The sequence below is a fragment of the Telopea speciosissima genome, chromosome 1, assembly GCF_018873765.1.
Source record: "Telopea speciosissima isolate NSW1024214 ecotype Mountain lineage chromosome 1, Tspe_v1, whole genome shotgun sequence".
Classification (NCBI taxonomy): domain Eukaryota; kingdom Viridiplantae; phylum Streptophyta; class Magnoliopsida; order Proteales; family Proteaceae; genus Telopea; species Telopea speciosissima.
This window is the reverse complement of record NC_057916.1, coordinates 27350854-27374891: the sequence shown is the minus strand read 5'-3', so window position 1 is coordinate 27374891 and position 24038 is coordinate 27350854. Positions and strand designations below refer to the sequence as shown.

At 38.1% G+C, this 24038-nt stretch overlaps 1 protein-coding gene across 4 annotated transcripts; it reads right to left on the bottom strand.

Annotated features, from left to right (window-relative positions):
- Positions 1–929: 929 nt before the first annotated feature.
- On the bottom strand, positions 930–4843 carry LOC122641545 (receptor-like cytoplasmic kinase 176). Of its 4 annotated transcripts, none has more exons than XM_043834825.1 (8): positions 4483–4805; positions 3622–3947; positions 3158–3293; positions 2853–2995; positions 2593–2716; positions 2393–2462; positions 1772–1774; positions 1277–1622 (listed from the first exon to the last, which is right to left on the bottom strand). In XM_043834825.1, exons 1-8 carry the CDS (start codon positions 4532–4534, stop codon positions 1352–1354), a joined length of 1125 nt encoding a protein of 374 aa, XP_043690760.1. In that variant the 5' UTR covers positions 4535–4805; the 3' UTR covers positions 1277–1351. The 4 variants fall into 4 exon arrangements, with proteins under 4 accessions (XP_043690752.1, XP_043690760.1, XP_043690767.1 ...); XM_043834832.1 differs by having other exon boundaries at positions 2393–2459; XM_043834817.1 differs by lacking the exons at positions 1772–1774; positions 2393–2462 and adding an exon at positions 4812–4843 and having other exon boundaries at positions 930–1622; positions 4483–4585.
- Positions 4844–24038: the final 19195 nt, after the last annotated feature.

The following is a 24038-nucleotide window of genomic DNA, read 5'->3' as shown; positions in this document are numbered from 1 at the left end:
TCCCCACAGCCGTCATTCTGATTATTCTATTATTCCTACTCACGGGAGAGAAAGGTAAAAAGTTGTGGAAGGCTTTTGGAGAGAAGTTCAAGCTTGAGGATCGACTACAAGTTTTAACCACAAATGTATGAATCTACATCTCCTTTATTTGTTTGTTTTCTATAATCTGTGTAGGATCACTGTTTAGAGATCAAGGTACTGCTTTGAATCTCACAACTTACATTGTGTTTCGTATACATTCTTGGAGTAGATTCTAAGTTTAGAACATTTTCTGAAACCCAATTCTTTTCTATTTTCTCGCTCCAAAATGTGTTGTATAGACCTAAAATTTATTCCAAGAATACATAACAAACACAGCCTTAAATTCATTAACCATCTGTCTTTTTAAGAATGTCACCTCTCCTAACAAAACAAAGAATCATATTTGCTTTTACCAAACAAAAAAACAAAAAAAAAAAATCATATTTGCTAACCCAAAAAGAGGAATCCGTATAACGGTAAGTGGGAAGCGAAATGAGGAGAGAGGGAGACTCAAAGTCCTATGTCATTCCGCACTCATTGAGCCATTGCGTTCTTAATTTGCTTCAACCATGGTAACCTTAGCCTAACCCTCTCTCTGAGTCATCATCTTTTATAATTTTCCCTTTTGCTCTTTTTCTCGGTCACAAGTCAATCAGCGAAAATGATGAGAACCGAGACAAAGAAATCCAATATCGTCCCCACCACGAATGGAACACACATGTAACGCTAGTGGAATCATTTCTAAAAAGGCCAAAAAGGAGATCAACACAGGAAGGATAAGTGGATAAAAAGTACTTGGGTCATCTATATGTAAAATAAGTTACTCCACAAATTCTTTCTTTTCTGGTAAAGGAAGTCACTCCTCTTCTCCTCAAAATGATATTAATCCCTGCTTTATAAGCTGACCGTTCAAAAGTTAGAGACTTTGTTGGTAAACCTCATTTCTTAATTTACTCATCATGTTCCTCAGATTCCAGGCACAAACAGTGTAACATGATTACAATTTACATATGGTTGACTCCAATACAATGGCCAAACCAAGAACTATACATCAATCGAACAGTTTCAGGTACACCACATACCTGAGTTCCTGAACTTTCTATCATTGGGAACGATTACAGGTGAATCAAGTTCTCTCCTTGGCTCTCAAGTGTAGAGGGGTGAAGCAGATGGCCTGGGATAAGCAGTAGCTTTCCGATTAGAAACTTCTTCTGCACTTCTTCTGCGGGACCTAGGATCACCTGTGGAGTAGTTCTGCTGTTTTGGTTCATTCCCATTCTGAGTACTTACATCTTTGGAGTCTTGTAGCTGCTCCAATGCTGTTACCACCTCATCCATGTTTGGCCTTAACTTGGCTTCTGTGGAGAGGCATTGAAGAGCAAGGTCTGCTACCTTTTGGGCTCCATTCAATGAGTACTGCCCTTCCAGACGTGTGTCGAGAACACGGAAAACTTTTCGTTTGTTTGTCAAACAAGGTTTGGCCCATTCCACTAGGTTGTGCTCTCCAGATGGGCGGTTTTTGTCTACAGCTCGTCGACCGGATAACAATTCCAGGAGAACAACTCCAAAGCTGTATACATCGCTCTTGGCAGTTAGATGACCTTCAAAAGAAGAAAATCAAACTGAAGATCAGAAGGAAGGACACATCATTGCGACCTGAGGTCAAAATCAAAATACAGAGCTACATGTAGCCAGAAATACCTCATTACAGTTAAAATATTCAGTGCTTCGAGATCAAGTCTAACCAAACAAACTAAGATTTGCAGAATAGGTAAGGCCAAGGAAATACTATACCCACACCACCACACGCAGAGAGGAGAGACAGCGAGAGAGAGAGATCATGTATTTTCAGCACAATTCCACCTCCACATTCTATTAAAGTTGCTTGTGTAGACATTTTCTCTTGTACAAAGAGAAACAATCAATTTTATTTTTTCCCTAAGATTTTGAAAAAAAATATTTAAGAAAAGATAAGTTGGCCATGCGTATTCTACTGTTAGATTAGGATCTGAGATGTCAAACCCACATGCTATATAAGCTTCTTCCTAAAATATATAAACATAGTGATTAATTCAAAAACTACCCTTCATGCCAAAGCAATAGAAGAAACTAGGTCTGCACTACGGATTGGAATGAACTCCTAAGAAGTTGGGAGGTACTGACATATAAGTGGCAGTCATTCTCCAAGCAACTGTGCCCCATGTCATCTAATTATAAAACTCAATCAGGCTGGGGTTTTCCATTCAGATGAATCAAGTCTCAATACCATACAAAGCTTCCAACTCAGCATTTATAACTCAGATAAAGCAGGTCAAGTCCAGTATCTACAACCAGGTCCAGGTTGCCAACAAAACAGGAGACATTTACTAACAAAAACAAGGTCATTGCACAATCAGGTTCTGTTTTTCTTTGACCACTCTTAAAATCAGGTGCATCAACTGCTGCACCAGCAAAATAACACAAAGAATAAAATGCATAGAAGCCAAACAAGTCCACATGAGTTCGAAATTCTTTCAAAACAGCACATGACATGCAAATATGGAGGCAAACAAAGACAAATAAATTGTATACCTGTAGCCAGGTACTCTGGAGCTGCATATCCATAGGTCCCCATGACTCTAGTAGAGACATGGCTCTTATCACCAGTTGGACCATCCTTGGCCAAACCAAAATCAGAAAGTTTTGCATTGTAGCTCTGTGATTTTAATTTTCCAAAAGCAGGTTTAGTGTTAGCTGATATAGGTCTAGTAAAATCATTAAAAACATTTGAATCAATTAAATGCATCAATATTGAAAAGTATAAGCAAAATGTGATTTCACAGGTTTCATACCGAATCTAGAAGAATGTTAGAAGTCTTAAAATCACGATATATAACTTTTGTCTCAGCACTGTGAAGAAATGCAAGACCCTTTGCAGCATCGAGAGCAACCTTCATACGGAGGTTCCAAGATAGTGGTTGGAAGTAAGAACCCCCTGTTTCAGAAACAGCCAAATCCATCAGGCACAGAAGGATAAACTATTGAGGTGACTAGCCTTACATAAGTTTCTTTAGTGAAGGAAAATTGCCCACAAACCAAAACAAAAGGGAGAGGTGGGAATTAGTAAAGTTCACAGGTACAGTTATTAGGAACTCACTCCTGAACAGATGATTCTCCAAACTTCCACGGGGCATAAATTCATATACTAAAAGCCGGTGTTCATCTTCTAAGCAGTAGCCAATCAATTTTACAAGATTCGGATGATACAGCTGCCCCAAATAGTTAACTTCTGCCTGTAGACTTACAGGTACAACTAAGAGTTAAATATATTTCCATCTAAAAATTCCTATATTTCGTTGCATATAAACAACCTGAGATTTGCAAAAAAATACCAAGTAATAAGACAATTAAGATAAACTTTATGTAAGTGTTTGTTGGCAGGCTCAACAAGTACAATGCAATACTAGAAAAGCATCAACAGGTAGTCAAATCCCAGTGTTTATAGCATCCTTGCATGTTCAATTTCTACCCATCATTCAAATATAAAGATGTGATGTCCAAAACTAGAAGATGAACCAGATCTCCAGATGAGAAACCTAAGAATGGAAAAATAATACTAACCAGCCATTCTCTGTGGCCCTGGAAACTTTCTTGGTTGAGCCTTTTAACAGCGATAACCATGCCAGTGCCAGGCTTGGCAGCTGTAAATGCATGTTCATCGATCCACCCCTTAAAGACAGAACCAAAGCCCCCTTCTCCCAAGACGCTATCAGGTCGGAAGTTTCTGGTGGACATTTTGAGTTCGCTAAAGCTAAAGCTCTTTACATTGGAGGATTCCAAAATCTCACCCTCACTCCGAGGGGTTGGAGGCACGGAACCAGACGAACCCTTGCTATTTGCACCACTTAGATAAGTTCCATCTTTGCTAACACTCTTTGAGTTCACCCCTGCACAATGAACGATACATTTTGATATCAGAAAAGGACAGGGAAATTCATCATCTGGTGATTCTGGTCGCTAACAATTTATTCTCTGACAGAAGATGTCACAGAAAAAAAACACTACAGCAAAAACCCATTTCAGTTATGTATCAAAAAATTGCGTCAGTCAATTAAATCTTTGGAAGAACTACAAGATTTCCAATGATAACAAATAAACTTACCAGATTAATACCAGTCATTTCAAGCAAAATTGGCGCTAAATCTAACTGAAAAACTACAAGGAAATGATTTAAAAAAATGGAACGGGTAAAGGAACGGTTAGGGGGTCCAAAACCAGAAGTTTAAGTTAAACATCAAAGACGCGCACGCGGCACGCCACATGGGCTTCGGAGTTTCATCGATCAAACCCTCCGATACAAACACGGATTGAAAATCCATAAGGATAAAACCAGCATATTCAGTTCGTTAAAATGATTAAAATCCACATTTCAGGCATTAGTGTGGGGGAAAAAACAACTGTGAAAGCTGAGCACATCAGTACCTGTGTGAGATGGACTCTCTGCCTTGATTCGAGAGCTCCAGCAAGCCCCCATGGACACAAAACACAAAAGGAAGTCTCCTTTCTTTCGGACTGTCCCTTCTCCCTAAAGATCAGTAGAATAAGGGTTTCAGGTGCAAAGGATTAGAAGAAAAAAAAAAGGAAACAGATCCGTGAAGCAAAGCAGATCTAGTATGAACGCAAACTTTGTTTGTAAAGTTAGACGACAACCTCGAATACAACTTCCCCAATTGATTTCTTTGACTGCGGGTTCAAATTAGAGAACTTTCTACACAAGCAAAACCAAACATGAAAAAATATATAATAACCCCCTCTTCGTCAGCAGATTGAACGAAAGATTGGCGAGCGAATCACAAGAAAAAAAATGAGATTGTTTTCTTCCTTTAGGAAGCCTAACCCAGGAAAATAGAGAGAAGAAGATAGGATAAAAAGGAAACGGGAAGAGCCTTTTCGCTCATGCTTCGTTGGGTTTCTAGGGAGCTCTTTTAGACCTTCTAGGAGAGAGAGAGAGAGAGAGAGACTGTTGACTTGGTTTGAAGCTTCTTTTATTTTCTGTTCTGCAACCACACACATAAACGCAGACACGGGAAGAACAAATGAGACCAAGAGAGAGAGAGAGTGACAGAGGGGCCGATGCAATTAATGGCGGGCTGGTCCTGCTCAAATCTTTCTTGCCCTTACGGAATCTCTTATCTCTTTGGCTGCGGTGCTTCTCAACCGTCCGATTTCCAAATTGTTGGGCCGTTTGGGAGATGGGCTTTGGTTACCGTTTGACGTACTAGATATACCTTGAAGACCGTCATCACATGAGCTCATAATTATTGTAATTCATGCAAAAACGAAGCACAACAACTGGAGTGTCAAATTTAGCCCGACCAAATCGAATCCATTGTTTGTTAAGTTTTTTATTTGGTTTAATTTCTATTTCAATTTCTCAGATTGTTGGGTTTGATTTTTACATTTAATTTTTTTTAAAAACAAATAAATAAATTGAATAGAAATCTTGAAATAGTGGAAAATTATTTCACAAATCTTATTTCAATTGGTTTCAAGTGACATAAAGGAAAAGGCTAAGTTGAACGGGTTGAGTGCTCAATTTGTGTAGATGAGTTCAAGGAGGAAAATAGGCGATTGATCACCCTTGCAACCTTTATTTTATGGTATATTTGGTTATCACGGTGTGTGTAAGTACCGTGGTCCTTAGGACGAGGGTTCCTCAGTCTCTTGGTAACAAAGATTGACTTCGATGAATAACGATGTATCGTTTCGATAATCATCATGGAGATTGGTATCATGTTTTATAAAGGAATGGAGTCGCCACCTAGAATTAGGGCCTAGGACCCAATGGGTGTAGCCCCATCCGGGGTTAGCGGAAAGGGCTACGTGATGCCATATGGTCTGGTCAGAGATTCATGGTAAGTAGTCAGGTTACGAGGGTGGGAAGGTGTTAGGCATCCACCTCGCCCGGATAAACCGATCTTTCTACTAGATGCTGGTTTTCGAATATTCTCCCTTAATAATATATCCTATACTAACATATAAGGCTAAGTTATGATGCACTAATCATGACAAAGAAAGAAAAATCATTTACTATGTACACTAAAACAAGTTACTTTAATTGTCTACATTATGCCAAAAATAATAAGAAGGAAAGATACAGATACCTGTCAAGAAATATACGAAATAAACGAAAGCGCATCGAGTGCGAAATATGTGATGTCCCACGGCTCAGGTGGAGATGGACGATCGGCTTGTCTCTCTCTTGTCGGACAGAGTAAGGACTATATGAGATGGGTTTCGCTACTCAAACTTCGGACAGAGTAACGGCTATATAAGGGATTTTTGTTATCTGTATACAAACAGAATAACGGCTGTGAAGGGGGTTTTTCATTATCCGTACACTAACGGGATAACAATACCCAAGAGCAGAATCACTCTATGCTTAGATGGGTAACCGAAGGATCTACCCAGGTCGAAGAACTTCACTCACTTACAGACTCATGAGGAAAAGACGGGGAAAAAGAGGGTGAAAGGGGGCAAAACAAGCCCTGGAGGGTCTCCTTACCCGAGAAAAGCTTCTTTTTTGGGGTAGGGGGACCCTCCTATTTATAGGGAGGGGTCCCCTCTCTCTCCTGGCCAAATAAGTCCTCCACGATGTCGTGGGGGACTTTTCCACGGTATCGTGGGTGACGTCAGCAAGCTGATGTCACACCCCCTCGTGGCGCCTTGGAAATTTGGTACACATCCCCACGGTGCCTTGGGAAGGAGCCTACGGCATTATGGAAGGAGCCCACGGCGCCGTGGGGGCGCAATGCCATTTTTTCTTATTTTTTGGGTTTTTGGCTCCCTTCTGACTCTTCAGAAAATTTTCTGTCGGGGGGTTGCCTGCCCCCTAGACCCCCACAGCCCGCTAACCGACTAGCGGGACAGCCGTGGTGGGGGATGGTGAGCAGTACCTCCTTCAGCATTTGGTAAAAGGGTTTTATAAGTCATTTTAGGGATGTTAGGGTGATTTGGTTTAGATGTAGGGACAAGAGTCCTTCTTGAGAGAGATACCGATGTCTGTCTGTGTCCTATTGTCATCATCGCTGGGGGTGATAAAATTCAGTGTCTACAGTGTGATTTTATCTTTGGGCGGAGATCATGGAGTCCTCAAGATGTTATTCTATCATCTACCAAAGCTTATGAAAAATTCAGAAGATCGAGGTATATTTGGCTATCAAAGTGTGATTTTATCTTTGGGCGGAGATCATGGAGTCCTCAAGATGTTATTCTATCATCTACCAAAGCTTATGAAAACTTCAGAAGATCGATGCATGATATTGATGGACGAAGAGTTGTGACAGCAACCACACAACCTATGAAGTATATTGTGCAATGGGAGCCTCCACAACCGAATTGGATTAAAGTGAATTGTGATGCTTCTTTAAAGCACAATTTTGATTCCGGTGGTTTGGGTTTGATCTTTAGAAATCATCATGGTGATGTGTTGCATGCAGTATCTTTGCCTTCTCATTTTCATACTACTATTGAGGATGAAGCTTTGGCTATACGATCTTGGATGGGATATCTGAAGATTATCGTTGCTTGGTGGTGGAATTGGACCAGCAAGTAGTTGTGAATTATCTTCAACACAGTGATGTTTCTCCTCCTTTAACTCTTAAGCCTATTTTGGATGATATTCATCATTTATCATCCTATTTTACTGGTTGTATTTTCTCTTTTATTCCAAGGAAGCAAAATAGCATGGTTGACTCCCTAGCAAGGAAGACAGTGTCAGTCGCGTGTACGACAATTTGACTTGTTTCCAATCCATGGATAATAGAGTTAGTTTCTTCTCCATCCACGTGTACTACACAATAGTATCAATAAATCTGTTACTTTCTACCCCCACCCCCCAAAAAAAAAGTTCTAGGAGAATGATATTGTTACGTATAAATGGGAATGGATAGTTATGGTAGGTTAAGTTATTAGGAGAAGTTAAGATTAGTTATTGTAACTTAGTAGGTAATTTGTATGAACATGAGGATTATAAAAGTTATTGGAATATGAATTCTAATGCCCTAATTATTGGTAATAAAGAAGGAAGAAATAGCATTTGAAATTTCCAAAATTTTCTTCCTGGATATGTGATGAGGCATAGCTTCCTCAATTAAGCCAAAATGCCCAACTCCCTTTCTAAAGCCAAACTTTTATCCCTACAAATTACCTCTTTCCAATATCTTTAACCTATCTATTCCCAGGTACGATCAAATACTCTGAGGCTACTAAGGTTCTTTATCCTCTCAGGTTCCTTGCCTTTAACAGTTCTTTCGGTTTCTCTCATAGGGGGTGGAAATGATGATCTTACCCCCTGTCCGAGTGAGGTCCACCCCCTTTTTATTAGAGGCACTAGGGAACTATACCGGATAGAGAACCTGAGAGGATAATTTTCCCTACCCAAGTGTAACCACGACTTCCAGCTCCCTTGTATCATCACGTGGCTCAGATCGTATACTAATTTCCCTATATGTCACGCTCCAATAGTGTATAACCCCACTAGTCTTGGGTGTTCTTCAATTGCAACTGAGCCAAAGTAAGAACCAATAACCGATCAATCATTGTTAAATGGTCCTGGTTTGACTTCAAGTATCCATCATATAATTGGTCGATTTGAGTCCTAGCCTTCAATGGTACTGGCCCGATTAAGTTCTAGCCTAAACCGACCCGACCAAGCTGTTTGACACCCATGATAAGAAATATGGCATAGAGATGTCTTCCCCCTTCCATTATACCACATGGCATGTCAAATGAGTGAACTGAAGTGTAGAATTAGAAGAAGACTACTTGCATTGTCAATCGTGGTATTTCAAGCTCCAATCCAATCATATGGTTCATCATGTATTGCATGCATAATTTTCAATATTTTTCTCAATGGTTGAGAATCTTTCAATGTTTAAAAACTCAAAATAAGTACGAGATATATCAAATCCAATAGAATCGTCTTAAAAATGCTAGAATTGTCCTAGAATCATCGGACTTGGTCAATATCGACATCACTTGTTTGGACTGAGTAGACAAAGAATCATGGTTAATCGGAATTAACTAATTCAATTTTTAAAACCCTATAATTATTTTGAACTCAAAATTGGCATTCTTGGAATGCATTTTAGGTCGATGACACATTCTCGAGCGATAAAAAACAACTATTTTAATAATCCAAGAATGTGAAATCAACTTAGAATATTTCCTTATCATCTTGAGGGATAGAATAAATCTTTCGGATTAATCAATCTGGGTTGAATTGCTGTATCAAATTTAGGTGGTTCATACAACTCGACAGTACCTTTTTCTAGAGAATCACTTCTAAAAGATGTATGAGTAAACATGATAATTTTGATTGTCCACTTGTTTTCTAATGAAATGCACATTGAAGGAATCAGATTGTATATTTAGTCCTTATGTCTTAATTTTGATTCTATTATCTCGGTCTATGTTAAAGTCATTTTAATGATAAAAATAAGTTTGGTTGGATAAGGTCATTTAAGACTAAATTGACTCCTCCAATTAGTGCTTGAGCTGAGTCTTTGAATCAATTGTTTAAGGCAACAGCTAATATTGGCTGTCAATGCTTTCTTTAAATAGAGTATTCAAAGTAATTTGTAATAACCAATCTGAATATACCAGATCTTGGGATATTCTTTCCACTTGTTTTTCCCGGCGCCATGATTTCCATTTTAAGCATTTTTTGAGCATTACCTACCATGCCCTTTTTAGGTATGTTACAATCGATTTTCACAAAATATGTTGGGAAACAATCGGGTTAGCTCAATGCGCAGATGAATCAGATCGGGTGCTAGTCTTTGTGTTCAGGTTTGAGATCTTTTTTCATAATAAAAATTAAACGGAAAACATAGATTACCTTAAAACGCAAGTATATTTCTTCCTCCAAATAGTTGTTGTTCGACACTCGAGCAACGATGGGATTGTTGATCTTCAACTTCTGAACTTTTAGTCCAAAGCAAGGTCAACACGAATGTTCACCAACGATCTAAGGTTTCAAAAACCCTAACCACACACCACCACTCACAAAGAGAGCAAGAAAGAGACAGGCCAAGCAGAGTGATGGCGCAAGTTCTCCCACGTCAAGTCTGGTCGCCCCACCATGACCCCATGTGGTGTGTTTTTATAATCACAAGTTCATAACCCCTTAGGGTTGTGTTGGATCCCTTTATTTACTTTCTTAAAGTGAATAGGAAGCTTGTTGGTGAAGAAAATTTAATTTGCAATCCAACTTGCTTCTAAAAAGTGAAGAGGTATTGAAAAATATACTTAGCCTGTCCACTTAAGGCATGCCTTCTCATAGGACTTTTTGTATTGATTTTATCTCTCCTTTTTGGCTATTGTTAAATGATACCATTATGTGTGTTGCCCGTTGGAGTAGTGTGGGGGATTCCTCCTTTACTAGCATGGGAAACCATCCTCCATTAAAATAGAAGGAAAATATTTTTTGAGCCAAGAGGGAAGGATATGTTAGCATCTCTGTGTTTATTTGTCTCCTTTTCATGCTCCACTATACCACCTGTTCATAGAAACTTCTCCCTAAAATAAAGGGGTTTTTTCAAATGCCCATCTCAAATTGTTCAAACGTACAAATGCACCTCTGAAAGTTTACTAATTCTAAATACACCCCTACTTTTCAAATTTTGTGACAATCTAATCCAATTCGTTAGTCTGGGACTTTAGACATTAGTTTCAGGGAATCTAATGATCAAACTACCCTTGTGATAAAAACCCACCAAAATTAAAGAGTAAAGTGACTAAATTGCCCTCATCTTCCCCAAGTCGTTTAGGGTTTGAAACTGAAAAGTGTGTAAAAACACATCAAGCATGGGCAAAGGATTGTTGCTTCGTCATATAGCCCCTGCACCAGTGCGGGGGTCCATGAGAGTGTGCGTATAAAAATCATCACGGATGTAAGTTTTTATTTCATGAGAGATTAGACAATAATTTTGCATGCTCGTGTGTCTCGGCATAGGAGCCACGTGACCAAACAATGTTTTTTTTCTCCCTAAAATGAAAAAGAACTCATTTTAAGTTGTTGTCTTGGGAGGCTATTCACAAATGTTTAATAAAATTTCTTTTCTTTCATTTTAAGAAAAGAGAAAACAAAACAATAATTGTAAATTGACAGTAATTATTTTGTTTATTTATTTACATAGCCTAACCTTCTCATATATTTATTAGGAAAGATTTTCTCGGTGGGTCGGTGGGTGGAAGTGGGGCAAGCGCACCGGCCACACCCAGATACAATGGGAGCCAAAATAACCACCCCACCCCCATAAAAGGTGGAAATCCCGCCTCTGAAATGTTGGTGTGTGCTCTCATTGGCAGATTGGCTGTTGCATACCCTTACACTCTCCCATTTTTTTATTAACTCTTTTGATGAGAAAAAAAAAATAATAGAAAATCTTTGTGACGGGCCATAGGCTACCCCACTTGCTCCAATAGTCCACTATAATATTTATTGTTTGGTAAGAGAATATTTATTTTATTTATTTATCTCATTCAGTGAGACAAGATTAAGAAATTGCGTACTATGTCTGGTGTTCCAAGATTCTCTCTACTTTCGTCTAATGATGCACATGCATGAAAACACCTTTCATAACTCACAAAGGGAGAGAGGCATCATCATCTTGGACCTCGGTGCCCCAGGCACTCAGGCATGCAGTGAGGCCTGGGGGAGAGTATGTGGTGAGCTTTATGATTGGTTAGAGGAAGACAAGCATGAAATTTTCATTCCAGATATCGTCTTTAAGATGATGAATTCTCGATCTATGTTAAATAGGGCCTAAAAAACAGCTGTTTCTCTTTCCTCTTCCCCTATCGATATTCTTTCCTAATTCTACGGAGAAGCAGAAGCCTAGACAAATTGTACCAAGGCAACTTCTAGCCTCTAGGCTTTACCATCTTTTAAGTTTTAACTAAAAATGATTTATATATTGATAACCTCTCATTCTTTTTTTATATATACTAACCTCTCAATTCATGGTTTTAAATATTGGAATCGGGTTTACCTCAAAAAAAAATTTTATTAATATCGATATTCAACCAAAAAAATATATATATTGGTATTAGTCTTGATATCAATGTCGACATGGTTCGGCTGGATTTATCCTTATCCAATGGTTTTGCCTTCATTTTAAAAATATGATTTTTAAATGTATTACAATTAGATATCGTCTCGAGATCCTTCCAAATATGATTTGCATAGAAGAACAAACATGTAAGAGAGAGCCAACTTTGATTGACGGGGGAAGGGGGGGGACTCTTCAATGCCTACATCAGACTCTGCTGCAACAAATAATAAATTACTCAAGAAAAGAATGAGTTGAACCCCCTTATCTGAGTTATGCTTGTCTATGATAGTTTTTGAGACGGTTGTGGAGAATCTCAATTTAGCAAGAAATCCAATTATGATAGGAGATCCGATGTGGATTCCTTTTCGGAGAAGGTTTCCTCTTTGAAAGACTCTTGCCCTATTTAGAAAAAGACGTTGGGCCGTTAACTTATCAGGCAAGCGATTAGGCTTCTTGAGTTGACAGTTTGGATACCTTGGTGCAAGATTGACTGATGGTTAAGTCGGATCTCAGGTCAACCTGAATAGCTCTAGTGCCGAGCTGTGTGGGCCAACATGGACATCTTGAAGGATGATCTAGTGGGGCAACTTGGTGTTTCGATCTTTGTTACTAACACAATCTCGAAGGTATGTTAATCTCCTGGTTCAAGCTTGTCAAATCTCGTAGTCCTTATCTGGCGGCTGACCTGTAAGGTCGTCGAGTTACACTTATTTGTCCTCTATGATTGGGTCACATTTGTCCAACCTATAAGGCCGGGTCGTAATCTACTGCTCCATTGTCGACGTTTGTCTTGCCTACCCAATGACGAGGCCAGTCATGCATAGCGGGTCAATCTTCATGGTTGGGTCGTACTTGCTGGTCTTTCTATAGTGATCGATCCGGTTGCTAGATGGGCTCAATAATTGGGACTATATGAAGGATCTTGCCACATGTCTTCAGCTGATTGGTGGGTGATAATTTGGTTCATCAAAATGATTTTACGTTTTGCCATTACAACAAATCGTTATCTCAATACAGTATCGACGACCAAGTATGAGATTGACCTCAGCCAATACCGATATAGATAAACCAAGCCTTTGTACATCTGAACCTGAGAGAGAAACTGCCAAAGTGGTGTAAAGAAGTTTAAAAAGCAAAGCCACATTTTGGACAAAAGATATAGATAGGGACAATGTTTTGGAGAAAGTATTTGTCTACCATCATGGGTTTAGGAAACCAACAATCAATCAGATGTGACACCTACCCACTTGGGATAAGTACGTACAAGGATAACCCAATAATGAAAATATCTCTTGGTGCTCAAATCGAGCCATTCCATCCTGCTCAAGCATGGGAGTAACCAATGAAGGTATTATGGATAACCTTTTTTAAATCAATTAATGGGGGAGGTTTTTGGTGCACCGGCCGAATAAAGTGATGCACGTTAACGATCCGTAAAATGAGGGGGAGGGGGATTGATCATTTTGATCTCATTATTCTCGTTTAGTGCGGACCGTTATTCCCAGAGGTTCGTTGATCGGTACTGTTGTGCGGTTCTTCTCATAAGGAGAGCTAAAATGATCATTTCACTTTCTGATCGTAAATACTGCTCGGGTGGGATCCATCATCTTTTATTAGAGGTACTAGGTAACTGTACCAGTCAGGAGATCCGTAGGTGATAAAAATTCGTTTAGAGGCATTGTGTGTGACTCTACATCATGCATGGTATATGTGTGCGTAAATATCACTCTGGGTGGATTTCTGCCTTTGCATGGGAGCAGCGCAGTATTTTCATTCGCTTCTGTATCTAGATGTAGGATTAGTACACTCTCCATTATCTGACCATGTAATTGTAACTCTCCATGTTCATGAAACGTGAGGTATCCCTTCTTATGCATCTATTGGCTTAGTATGACAGATGCCATTACATGGGAAAAAGATCTTGTGGAGCTATGGTGGGAGCTGCACATGTGCATCACCGTTAAATGACAGCAAAAATAGGAGTAAGGTAGTCATTTCATAGGTGGGTCCCACCTGGACCCCACATGTTAAATGATCACCCCCCGTATTTGGGGTGGTTTTCGTATTGCACCTGTGCAACTCCCACGGCTACACAAGAGCCAAATCCCATTACATGCAACCCGTGTGTAGATAGGTCCTTGTTGATTTTATTTATTTTTTTTAATCTTTTCAGGTAAAATCTTGTTAAATTATATTTCTTGAAACTAGTAATAAATAAATCAAAACCACACATGCAATTTAGAAAGGGATTTCCTTAAGGAAAAGTATCTCTTCTAGTTCCCTGCCAGCCTAGTTCCCCAGTGCTTGTAATAAGGGGGATGGACCCCATCCGGATAGAGTGTTTGGATAGGGGTAGAGTGATCATTACGCCCTCCTTATTACAGGCACTAGGAGAACTGGGCTGGAGAGGGAACTGGAGGGCACAAAGATCCATTTCCTTAATGGTTGCACTTAGTTTTCCCATGTGAAAAAGTGATCTAGCATATCTAGATATATAAGGGGTAGCTTAAATATGAAATATGTCCACTTTTAGTGTCAAATTCAATCATCTACTCTTTCATCTGATATGATCCCCTTTCATGTATGTCTATAACCGCATTGTATTATTGCGTGGTTTCTTGTATAGTAGCCTTATATTTTAAATTCTTTAGATAGTTACTTGACAAACTCGAATTGGAATGAAATAAGCATGTGAGCAAAAGACCTTAGAATTATAGAATTAACTGCTTATAAAATTTCAACCCCTTCTAACTGATCATGTGGTGGATCTATGTGCTCATTGGGAAGATTCTTTCCTGGTATTTATATAGGAAAATCGATATGATCCATTAAAGAATAGAAATTGAAGAAAAAATATTGATACTCTCTCAATAAATTTCAATCTAATTTGCCCACTTAGATTCGTGGTAAAGATGAATGTCATGTCAAGAAAAAATCACAGTTAGCTATCAAAAAACAAAATACAAAAAACAAAAAATCACAGTTCGAATAAAAGTTAAATGGTCCAAAATGATGACATTATACTAACCAAGAGACATGGGCTTGCCATGCACCACTAGCTAGCTACCATAACCCCTTGGACCCACTAGGCATCCATTCTCTCTCCGGGCCACCATAGTGGTGAGCCCACTTGGCACCAAAAGAAAAAAAAAAAAAAAAAAAAAAACACTAAACAAGAGATTAAGAGAATAGAGACTTGTGATTTTGGCAAAATAATACAAAACGATTTAGGGGAAGAAGAAAGGAAATTTTAGCATAAAATATAAGATAAAAGTTTCTCTTGACTACATCAAAAAGATATCTCTTGACTGCTCATCTTGTTGTGCCATGTGGAAGGATGATGTAATAAATTCATTTATTAGATATCAAGAAATGCTTTAGATTAGCCATGTGTAAAAATTTAGATTCAAATCCCATTATGCAATTTCTAGTGTATTGGTATATTTTCCTTGTAAATGTCCTTTTCACTTTTAATAAATTCCTTTTTTTCCTTTAGAATTGCAAAGCTTTATTCTGTTTATGGCAATCATGCATGATTCAGAATCTCGGTATCAATGTATCAGATTGGTATTGGATCATCTTGGGATTGTCTATAATTGGGCTGATTTGGATGCATTTATCAAAAATTAGTTTTTATTATCTTTTTACCCTTGATTATACAAGTGGATCAATATCGAATTGGAATCAGGTTCAACTGGTACAAATTCCAATCCTAGATTACAAACCATGATGGCAACTCCACTTGCATTGACACTTGACATGTTAATAGGAACCATGTGTAAAATTTCAATCAAATTCAATTATTTACCCTTTTTGAATAACTAATTTATCCATCTATATCTATGTGCATCGATATAGTCCCATGCATCCTTTTGTAGTTTAGAATTCTTCTTTACCATATGGCAAATTAAGATTGGGATGAAACTTGACATATGAATAGAGCACAGAAGCGTCAAAGAAAGTTTCTTTTTACCCACGATAAAGAAAAATGGATGGTCATAATTCTCACTCTATTGTTCGAAGTTCAACACTGCCCCTAAAGCCACATCCATCCGATGACTAATAAATTCAAAGAATCTCTTCACTTTTGGGTAAATATGTCGAAGAGAATTTTGGTCCTTAAGAGTCAGTGAGGTTTCTTTTTCAAAACAGTTTATCTTTGTCGTAGGTGTAGGTGAAGAGAAACCATGGTCATCATTTTCTCCCTATTGATACCAGTCTACCACATCAACCAGTTTTAGGGAGGGTCGTAGGTTTATAAGTGGGAAGGTTTCCACCCTTAATAAAGAGACTAGATCATCTGCATGTACCAACAGGTGAACGTATAACTTAGACTCAATCAAATTTTATTTTATTTTTTTCATAAGAATCCATCCTCCCTTTGTAAATGATAAAAATAGGATTGGTGGTTGACTTTCTCATGTACGTTCACTTGTTGGTACGTGTAGAGGAACCAAACCCCTTAATAGATACATCTTTTGGAATAAATCTCCATAAAGAGTAGGGACCTTTTAATGGTGCCTCTCCCTACTCCTACCTGACTACATTCTTTGCACACTAGACAAGGAGGAAATAAAGAATAATCATCATAATTCTTAATGATAGGAATGTGAAATTCTCACTATGCCCATATGAAATAAAAAAAAATTCATTTATATTAATGTGTATGTGTGGTATCATTAGTCCCACACTGGTGCAGGGCCACACGGCCAGCCAAAGATCTCTTGCCCTTATTAATTTAGATTACGTCCGCAGGTGTCTTTGTTTGGCAATCTTAATCTTTGAGACTTTGTTTACCTAAAAAACAAAATCTTTTAGACTTTGACCCATGACTCCATGAGGTCTACCCTCCTCCAACTAATCTATCCTCCGTCGTGGAAAGTTTGTTAATTAAATTGACTCTGACAGTCTCTTTGTCTACTTCGCTTCAGCGAAAGAGCGAGAAGACAGGGCCTTCTCTCTTCTTGTAACCTTTCGTGCATGCAAAGAGACGCATAATCAAATTAGGAATATGGATGTGGTTGTTCCTCTCTTTGGTGCCATAACCCATGTGACACTTTTTCCAGGTCTACCCTGTCCTACTGCCCATGGTTCTAAGAATCGGATTGGTCCGCCGATCCGTATTAGTATCGGTAAAGGTCGATAATGATTCTTGACTGATTCTAGACCAGGAATCGATTTCGGATCAAGGATAAAAACATTTTAAAAAACAAATGATTTTTAATGAAAAATAGGGGCATATCTGATTTGGACTGATAAGGGTCAATTTGTAATTTCGTATCCGTATCGTCCAAGACTGATACTATACCAATTACTAAATCCATGCTCTTATCTTGTGGAGTTCTGAACAAAAATATATGGGTGTACGTTCTCTGTTTGGAAACACATCTGGGCGCAGTCTATGCCCAGACACATGGGGTGGGACATGAACGGGGTTTGGGTCATCTAGAGGGGGTAGGTTGGTCATTTCGCCCACCCCCATATGTCTGGGTGCACCCTGTTGTACCCCCTAGTGCAGAGAACTTTATCCCAATTTTTTCTTCTCTTCTGTTTCATTTCAGATCTCCCACTAGTCGTACAGTTCTACTTCGTATCCTATTAATACCTCAGGCAGGCATAGGAGAGTAATCGATTAACCCTTACCTAAAGGCAGCCTTGGAATGGGGAACAATCGTAGCTAGATCGGATTACTCCTATCGCATTTCAATAGCAAATTTCAGGTCAAAAAAATATAGATACGAGTTTTCCTCCACCATTGGTGATTTGACCGTATAATTGAATTCTTGTGTCATCATAATCTCCCAGGCTCCAGACTTTGACAGCAACTCTCTTAAATCCAATTTCCAATCACACGGGTCCAATGGCAGTAGTAATGAATGGATTCCTTCACCGAAGGTGAGAAAAAATTGGGTCCCAAAATAAATAATTAGAAATGGTTCAAAAAAATGAGGCTAAAATCACATAAAATAATCTAGCTTTTCAAAATAAGAATAAATAATAGAATCTAATGACGTTTCTATAGTTTTATCTCACCAACTAATTGTGGTACTATTCTTACTTTGTTGGAGCTAAAACTCGACCATTGGTGACAACCAGGGTTTCAAAAATCGGTGAATCGAATTAAGAGTCGTTTGATTCGTATCAAAATCGGCCGGATCGGTTCCAATTTCTGGGATTCTAAATTGGAATATTCATGCAAAGATTTCTTCAAATTCTGCCATTTCAGATAGACAAATCCTGACAGATCAATTCAATTCAGGTTTAAAGTTTAAACTAGTTGCTAGGATGTTATTTTCTATCTTGTGATTGTATTGGCATTGTTATCTGCTATTTCTATGCACGGAAATTCCCAACATTCATTTGGGTCGGATATATGTATGGTTTGAGGTACGTATCGGCATCATTAACCAGCGACCTCAATATCTAATCGATCCCGATGGAATTGTACGTATCAGGTAAATAAGGATAAAACTGTCTGATACGTATCAATCCATGTCGATTCATATCGATATCGTATCAATTTCTAGAATGATCAATACCTGATTCAATACCGTGCACTAAATTCATAAATATACGTTCATCTCCCAAGCAGATATGCATAAGTAAATAGAATATGAAAGGTGACCCAGTCCGTTTAAAAAAACAAAAGGATGACCAAGTCCTCCTCTGTTTAGAATTTGGGTTCTCACGTCTCACAAACCATGAATGTTGAAAAATTAAAAATCGGCCAACCATTAAATCCATGACTCTCCCTGTATTTGTTGTGAGAGGTCAATACCCAAAACAGAACAAAAAAAAAAAACTGTTAAGCATTGTTGGCGTGATATTTAATTATAAAAACTCGCTGAACCCACTCTCCACATAGTGACAATCAATTATCGATCACTTCAATTGTTCTCCTTTTCGATCTGAAGTCAAGTTTTATTTTGATTGAAGAGGAGAAAAGTATTGTGACTGGTGAAAATTCTGTTGACAAGATTAAGGCATTGGAGAAAATCAACCATTATATAGTAAGTACACATTTACAAAAGACTTATAAGATCAATCCTTCTTCTTCATATCGTATAAAATAATTATAGAAATCATTTTTGTCTTATGATCTCATCAATACGATTGCGGAAAGAAAGGTAAGATTCAAACTATTAGTTAAGGGTAATTTTGACATTTCACATCGACAATAAGAATGATATAATGATAAGTTACTCTCAACTTATTTTGAAAACTCTTTTTTACCCATGACGAAAATGAACAGATTGAATGGGGTCACCCTATTCGAGTTCCCTGGAGGGAAGAACACACTTCTATATTTCGTTATTGAGAAAGGAGTAAGAAATAGGAGACACACATTTGCAAATTAAGTATATCTATTTACCAATCCTAGTTGAATCAGCATCATCTATTTATCATTCTAACTGTATTTCCTCATGACAATAAATGAGTTCGTACTTTGCATTTTTGTGCTCAATTTCATAATTTAATTTATGGAAACTTTAATATAATAATATTTACATATCAACAACAATAGGAGCCATTACAGAAGAAAAATAGGGGACCAAAAAAAAAAAAAAAAAAAAAACCCACCTGAAGAAGATGAAATGATGAACTAACTATAGGGTTTTTTGGGATTCTAAACTATGAAGAAACCGTGCATTTTGGATTTGGAATATATGGGATTTGAATCACACATATTGTTGAAGTTGAGGGAACAACAATGGAGATCAAAGAGACCAAGGTGATCCATGGTGCTCTCTGAGGTGGGATTGGAAGGGCCACAGGAGTGCCCACAAACCATTCCATTGTTCAGAAATTCACCAAATGTTCTTCCATGGCTTTGTAGCATTTTTCCATATCGTGCTATATACATACATAGACTATGAGTTCATTTCAAATTGCCAAAGAAAATAAAATAGAAATATTTCTTATTCTTAAAAATCATTTCTTTGCAGCTATTATTTCATTACCTTGAACTCTGTAGGGATAAGATGTTCAATATGGCAATGATGCAAGGCCTGAAATCGAGAAACTTGGGATCTGGACCATACGTTTGGAACTTCTCTAGGGTGTAAAAAGAACCAACAACAACATTGGTGCTCCTTAAACTATGATCCCTCTCCATATATGATCAGGGAGTAAGGAATGCATAAAGAGTGTAGAGGAAAGAAGATTAATGGGAGCAATAAGGAGAGGAGCAGAGGAACGAAGATTAAGGGAGCACCCGGAGTAGAGTTCCGGCTTTTAAATTTTTTTAATAGCCAGATCCAAGTTAATTTCAAGTATCGATGTAAGAAATAAATATCCAAAAACAGAGTACTGTATGACATGAAGAGAAGTCTAATTAGATGATTTGGATGCACTGATGAACCCCAAATAAAGATCGAGGGTAGTATTCATGAAGGTTAACAAAAACACTAAACATTATGTGTATCTATGGATTTATGTAGAATAAAATCAGATCTTAAATCTGTCCATCAAAAAAGATAGAAACAGGTGCAGCTAGCCCTTGTATTGTTGCCAATCAATATATGTAGACGATCAACTCCTTGGAAATCCAAAGCAAGTTGTGTTCTTTAGGTATGTTTATCTTTCATTATTGGCAGATTAGGGGTTTTATTGGTTAGTGTTTAGATTGGGCGTTGCAAGCATCGACGAGGAGGCATATGGAGTGTTTGATTCGTCTTACCACAACAAGCTCAGCCCCAACCGAATGTCAGAGCTCTAGTACTCTTGGGAGTACAGCAGCGTCAGCGTGTATCCGATCAGCAATCAGCTAAGATGTGCGTCAATGGAGATACCTGTTTCATGTTCAATACACAAGAAAAACAGAAAGCAATGGAGGGAACAAAAACGAAACGGTTTCCAGGTGATTTTAGGGCTCCACCGTAATCGAATGTTTAGTTCCTTTTAGAAGCCTACTATTTACAAACTCTTATCCCATCCGTCGGAGAAAACGGAATTCCATTCTATTAGGGATCGTCCTTGCCTATATTCTCTCCACATCCCTTGCTATACGGGATAACACAAAGATTATCCCAAAGAGACGTTGGGAGTGAGGCCAACGTGGCCATAATTCCAACATCTCCCACTTGGCCATGTTGGCCGAATACACATTCTTATTTTCCATTTCTAGAACTTACATTCACATTGCAAGTTTCCATTTTCCAGGAATTACATTTGTATTTTAAGTTCCCATTTTCCAAGAACTTCCATCATGATATTTTCATTTCCGTTCCCATTTCTAGGAATAACAAAAAATTTCCATTGTCATGACAAGGAGCATACAGTTCCTATTCCATACTTAGACTGTTCTAAGTCCCATAAATATTCCAAATATTTAGTTCAAATTTACAGACTTAGATTGTTCTAAATCCCATTAAATTTACATGTTTAATATAGGCTTCCGCACAAACTTCCCTTGCAAGGGGATCAACTACCATATCGCTCGTAAGTATATAGATTACTGTAATTTCATCCTTTTCTACTATATCTCGTATATAGTGATATTGTATCTCTACATGTTTTCCCTTTGAGCTATTTGCGCCACTATGTATCAAGCTTATTGCCACTTGATTATCACAGAATATTTTCACTGGTCCATTTATAAGACCAAGCCCAAAATCCAATAAGAACCATCTTATCAAAACTGCATGAGTAGTTGACATACTACAAACAATATACTCAGCTTCCTATGTGTGCCTTGCAACACACACTTGTTTCTTGCTTCCCCAAGAAATAACTGCACCTCCAAATATAAATACATGACCAGAGGTAGACTTATAATCATCTTTATTACCTCCGAAGTCACCATCGGAGTTTCCAATGATCTCAAGCTTTTCCTCTTGGAAACACAATTTCAAGTGTTTTGTTCATTTGAAATACTTCACAATCATTTTCACTGCTTTCCAATGGGCAAAGTCAGGATTACTTTGGTATCTACTTAACAAACGACTGGATTGACCAAATCCGATTGTGTACACCACATAGCGTATAACAAACTACCTACTGCTTAAGCATAAAGTACATTCAACTTTTTCTATCCTTCTTGAGGATATTGGCTTTTCGTCAAAGCCTTTCCTAATACAATTGATGTTGACAACGGATTGCAATTCTGCATCTCGAATCTTTCATCACAGAACTCAAGTATTTTTTCACAACATACGTTGTGTTCTATCTCTAAAGATTTGAATTCCTAGAATATAGGATGCTTCCCCTATATCTTTCATTTCAAAACTATTACGGAGTTCTAACTTGGTTTTGTTCAACATATCCAAGTCATTTCCAGCTAACAGTATGTCATCAACATGCAAGGAGAGAATAGTAAAACTACTCTCACTCTTCAAGATGTCTACATAAATGTCCAACTTGTTTCAAGTCGTACAAAGACCTTTTAAGTCTACATTCTTTAACTTCCTGTCCCATTACCTGAAAACTTTCAGGTTGTCGCATACATATGGTCTTTTTCAACTCGCCATTTAGAAAAAGCGGTTGCCACGTCCATCTGAAACAATTCTAAGTCCAGATGTGCAACCAGTGGCAATATCAATCTAATAGAGGCAAATTTTGCTACCGATGATTAAGTTTCTTAGTAGTCTATTCCACCCTTTTGGGTGTAACCTTTTGTGACAAATCGGGCCTTGATTTTATCAACAGACCCATCTACATTGTACTTTTTCTTAAATACCCATTTGCAACCCATGGCATTTTTACTCTTTAACAAGTCACAAAATTCCCATAATTGATTCTTTGTGATATAATCAATTTTAGGGGTGTCAACGGGCCGGTTTCAGTTCGGGCTTTTCGATTTCGGTGTGACTTTTATACAAATCGAAATCAAACTATTAAAAAATGTTCGATTTCGGTGCGATTTGGTTTCGTGTCGGTTTCGATTTATGATAACGGTTTGGATTCTGTTTGGTACCGGTTTTATATAACTACTAAGATCCGATTAGTGCTTATTTTTCTTCTCTTTCTCTTATAAGAACAACATTTGAACATTAGACAAAAGTTCATATCATATGGAAGTGGAGCCCAAGAAGATTTTCAAATGCAATTACAAGATGTGATCCACTTAAAAGTCCATACAACATCTACGGTGTCTTTTTTTTGTGATTTGATCTCCTATGAACAAACGTAATCAAATGCATAATTGACTGAAAAAAATCATTTGGTTCAAGTGTACGAGACGAGATCAAAAAGAGATCCAGTGAAAACTTAAAAAAGACAGCAAGAGATTTAAGAATTCTCAATTGGAAAAAAAAATTGCAGGGACAAGAACGAAATGTCGGTTCAGAGGTGAATTCTCTAGATTTGAATCGACACCATAGATCGTTAAAGATCGTTCAATACAGAAAGAACAAAAAAAAAAAATTGTAAATATCGTCGGAGATATAGGGTTTCTCAGAAGTGGGTAAAAAAAAGGGATAATCAGAAAGAAGTTCAAAACTTGAATATGAAGATCCAAAAAAATTTTAAAAAAAGAAGTTCAGAAGAAACTAATTCCAAAAACGAAACAAAGCAGTAACACAGAAAATAGAAATGAAGAATCAGGAGTTGAGATTGAAAAAAAAAAGAAGGGATAATCAGAACCTACCTCCGGTTGCGACTTGCGCTTATGCCGTTGCCGGTTGCCGAATGCCGGTGCTGCCGAATGACCTTGAGCCCTTGATCCTTGAGGCTTGATTGCTTGAACAGCTGAAGTGTTGAACTCTTGAAGCTTGAGTGTTGTTGAGTGACTGAGGAGTGAGGACTGAGGAAGTAAGGAGTGACGTCGCTGCCGCCGTTGAGAGTCGAGAACAGAGAACTCGAGACGAGAGAGGAGAGACTGAGAGAGAAAGAGATTAGGGCATTTAGGGGGGAATAAGTGATTTTCAGGTCTGACAATTCGGGTTGGGTTCGGGCCTAGTGGTTTGGGCTGGGTTCGGG

Coding starts and splice junctions, on each gene's coding strand:
- LOC122641545 (XM_043834817.1), bottom strand. CDS start 4,534: ATGGGGGCTTGCTGGAGCTCTCGAATCAAGGCAGAGAGTCCATCTCAC. Junction 2,996..3,157: donor GGAGAATCATCTGTTCAGGA/GTGAGTTCCTAA, acceptor TTTCTGAAACAG/GGGGTTCTTACTTCCAACCA. Junction 2,717..2,852: donor CTAACATTCTTCTAGATTCG/GTATGAAACCTG, acceptor TTAAAATCACAG/AGCTACAATGCAAAACTTTC.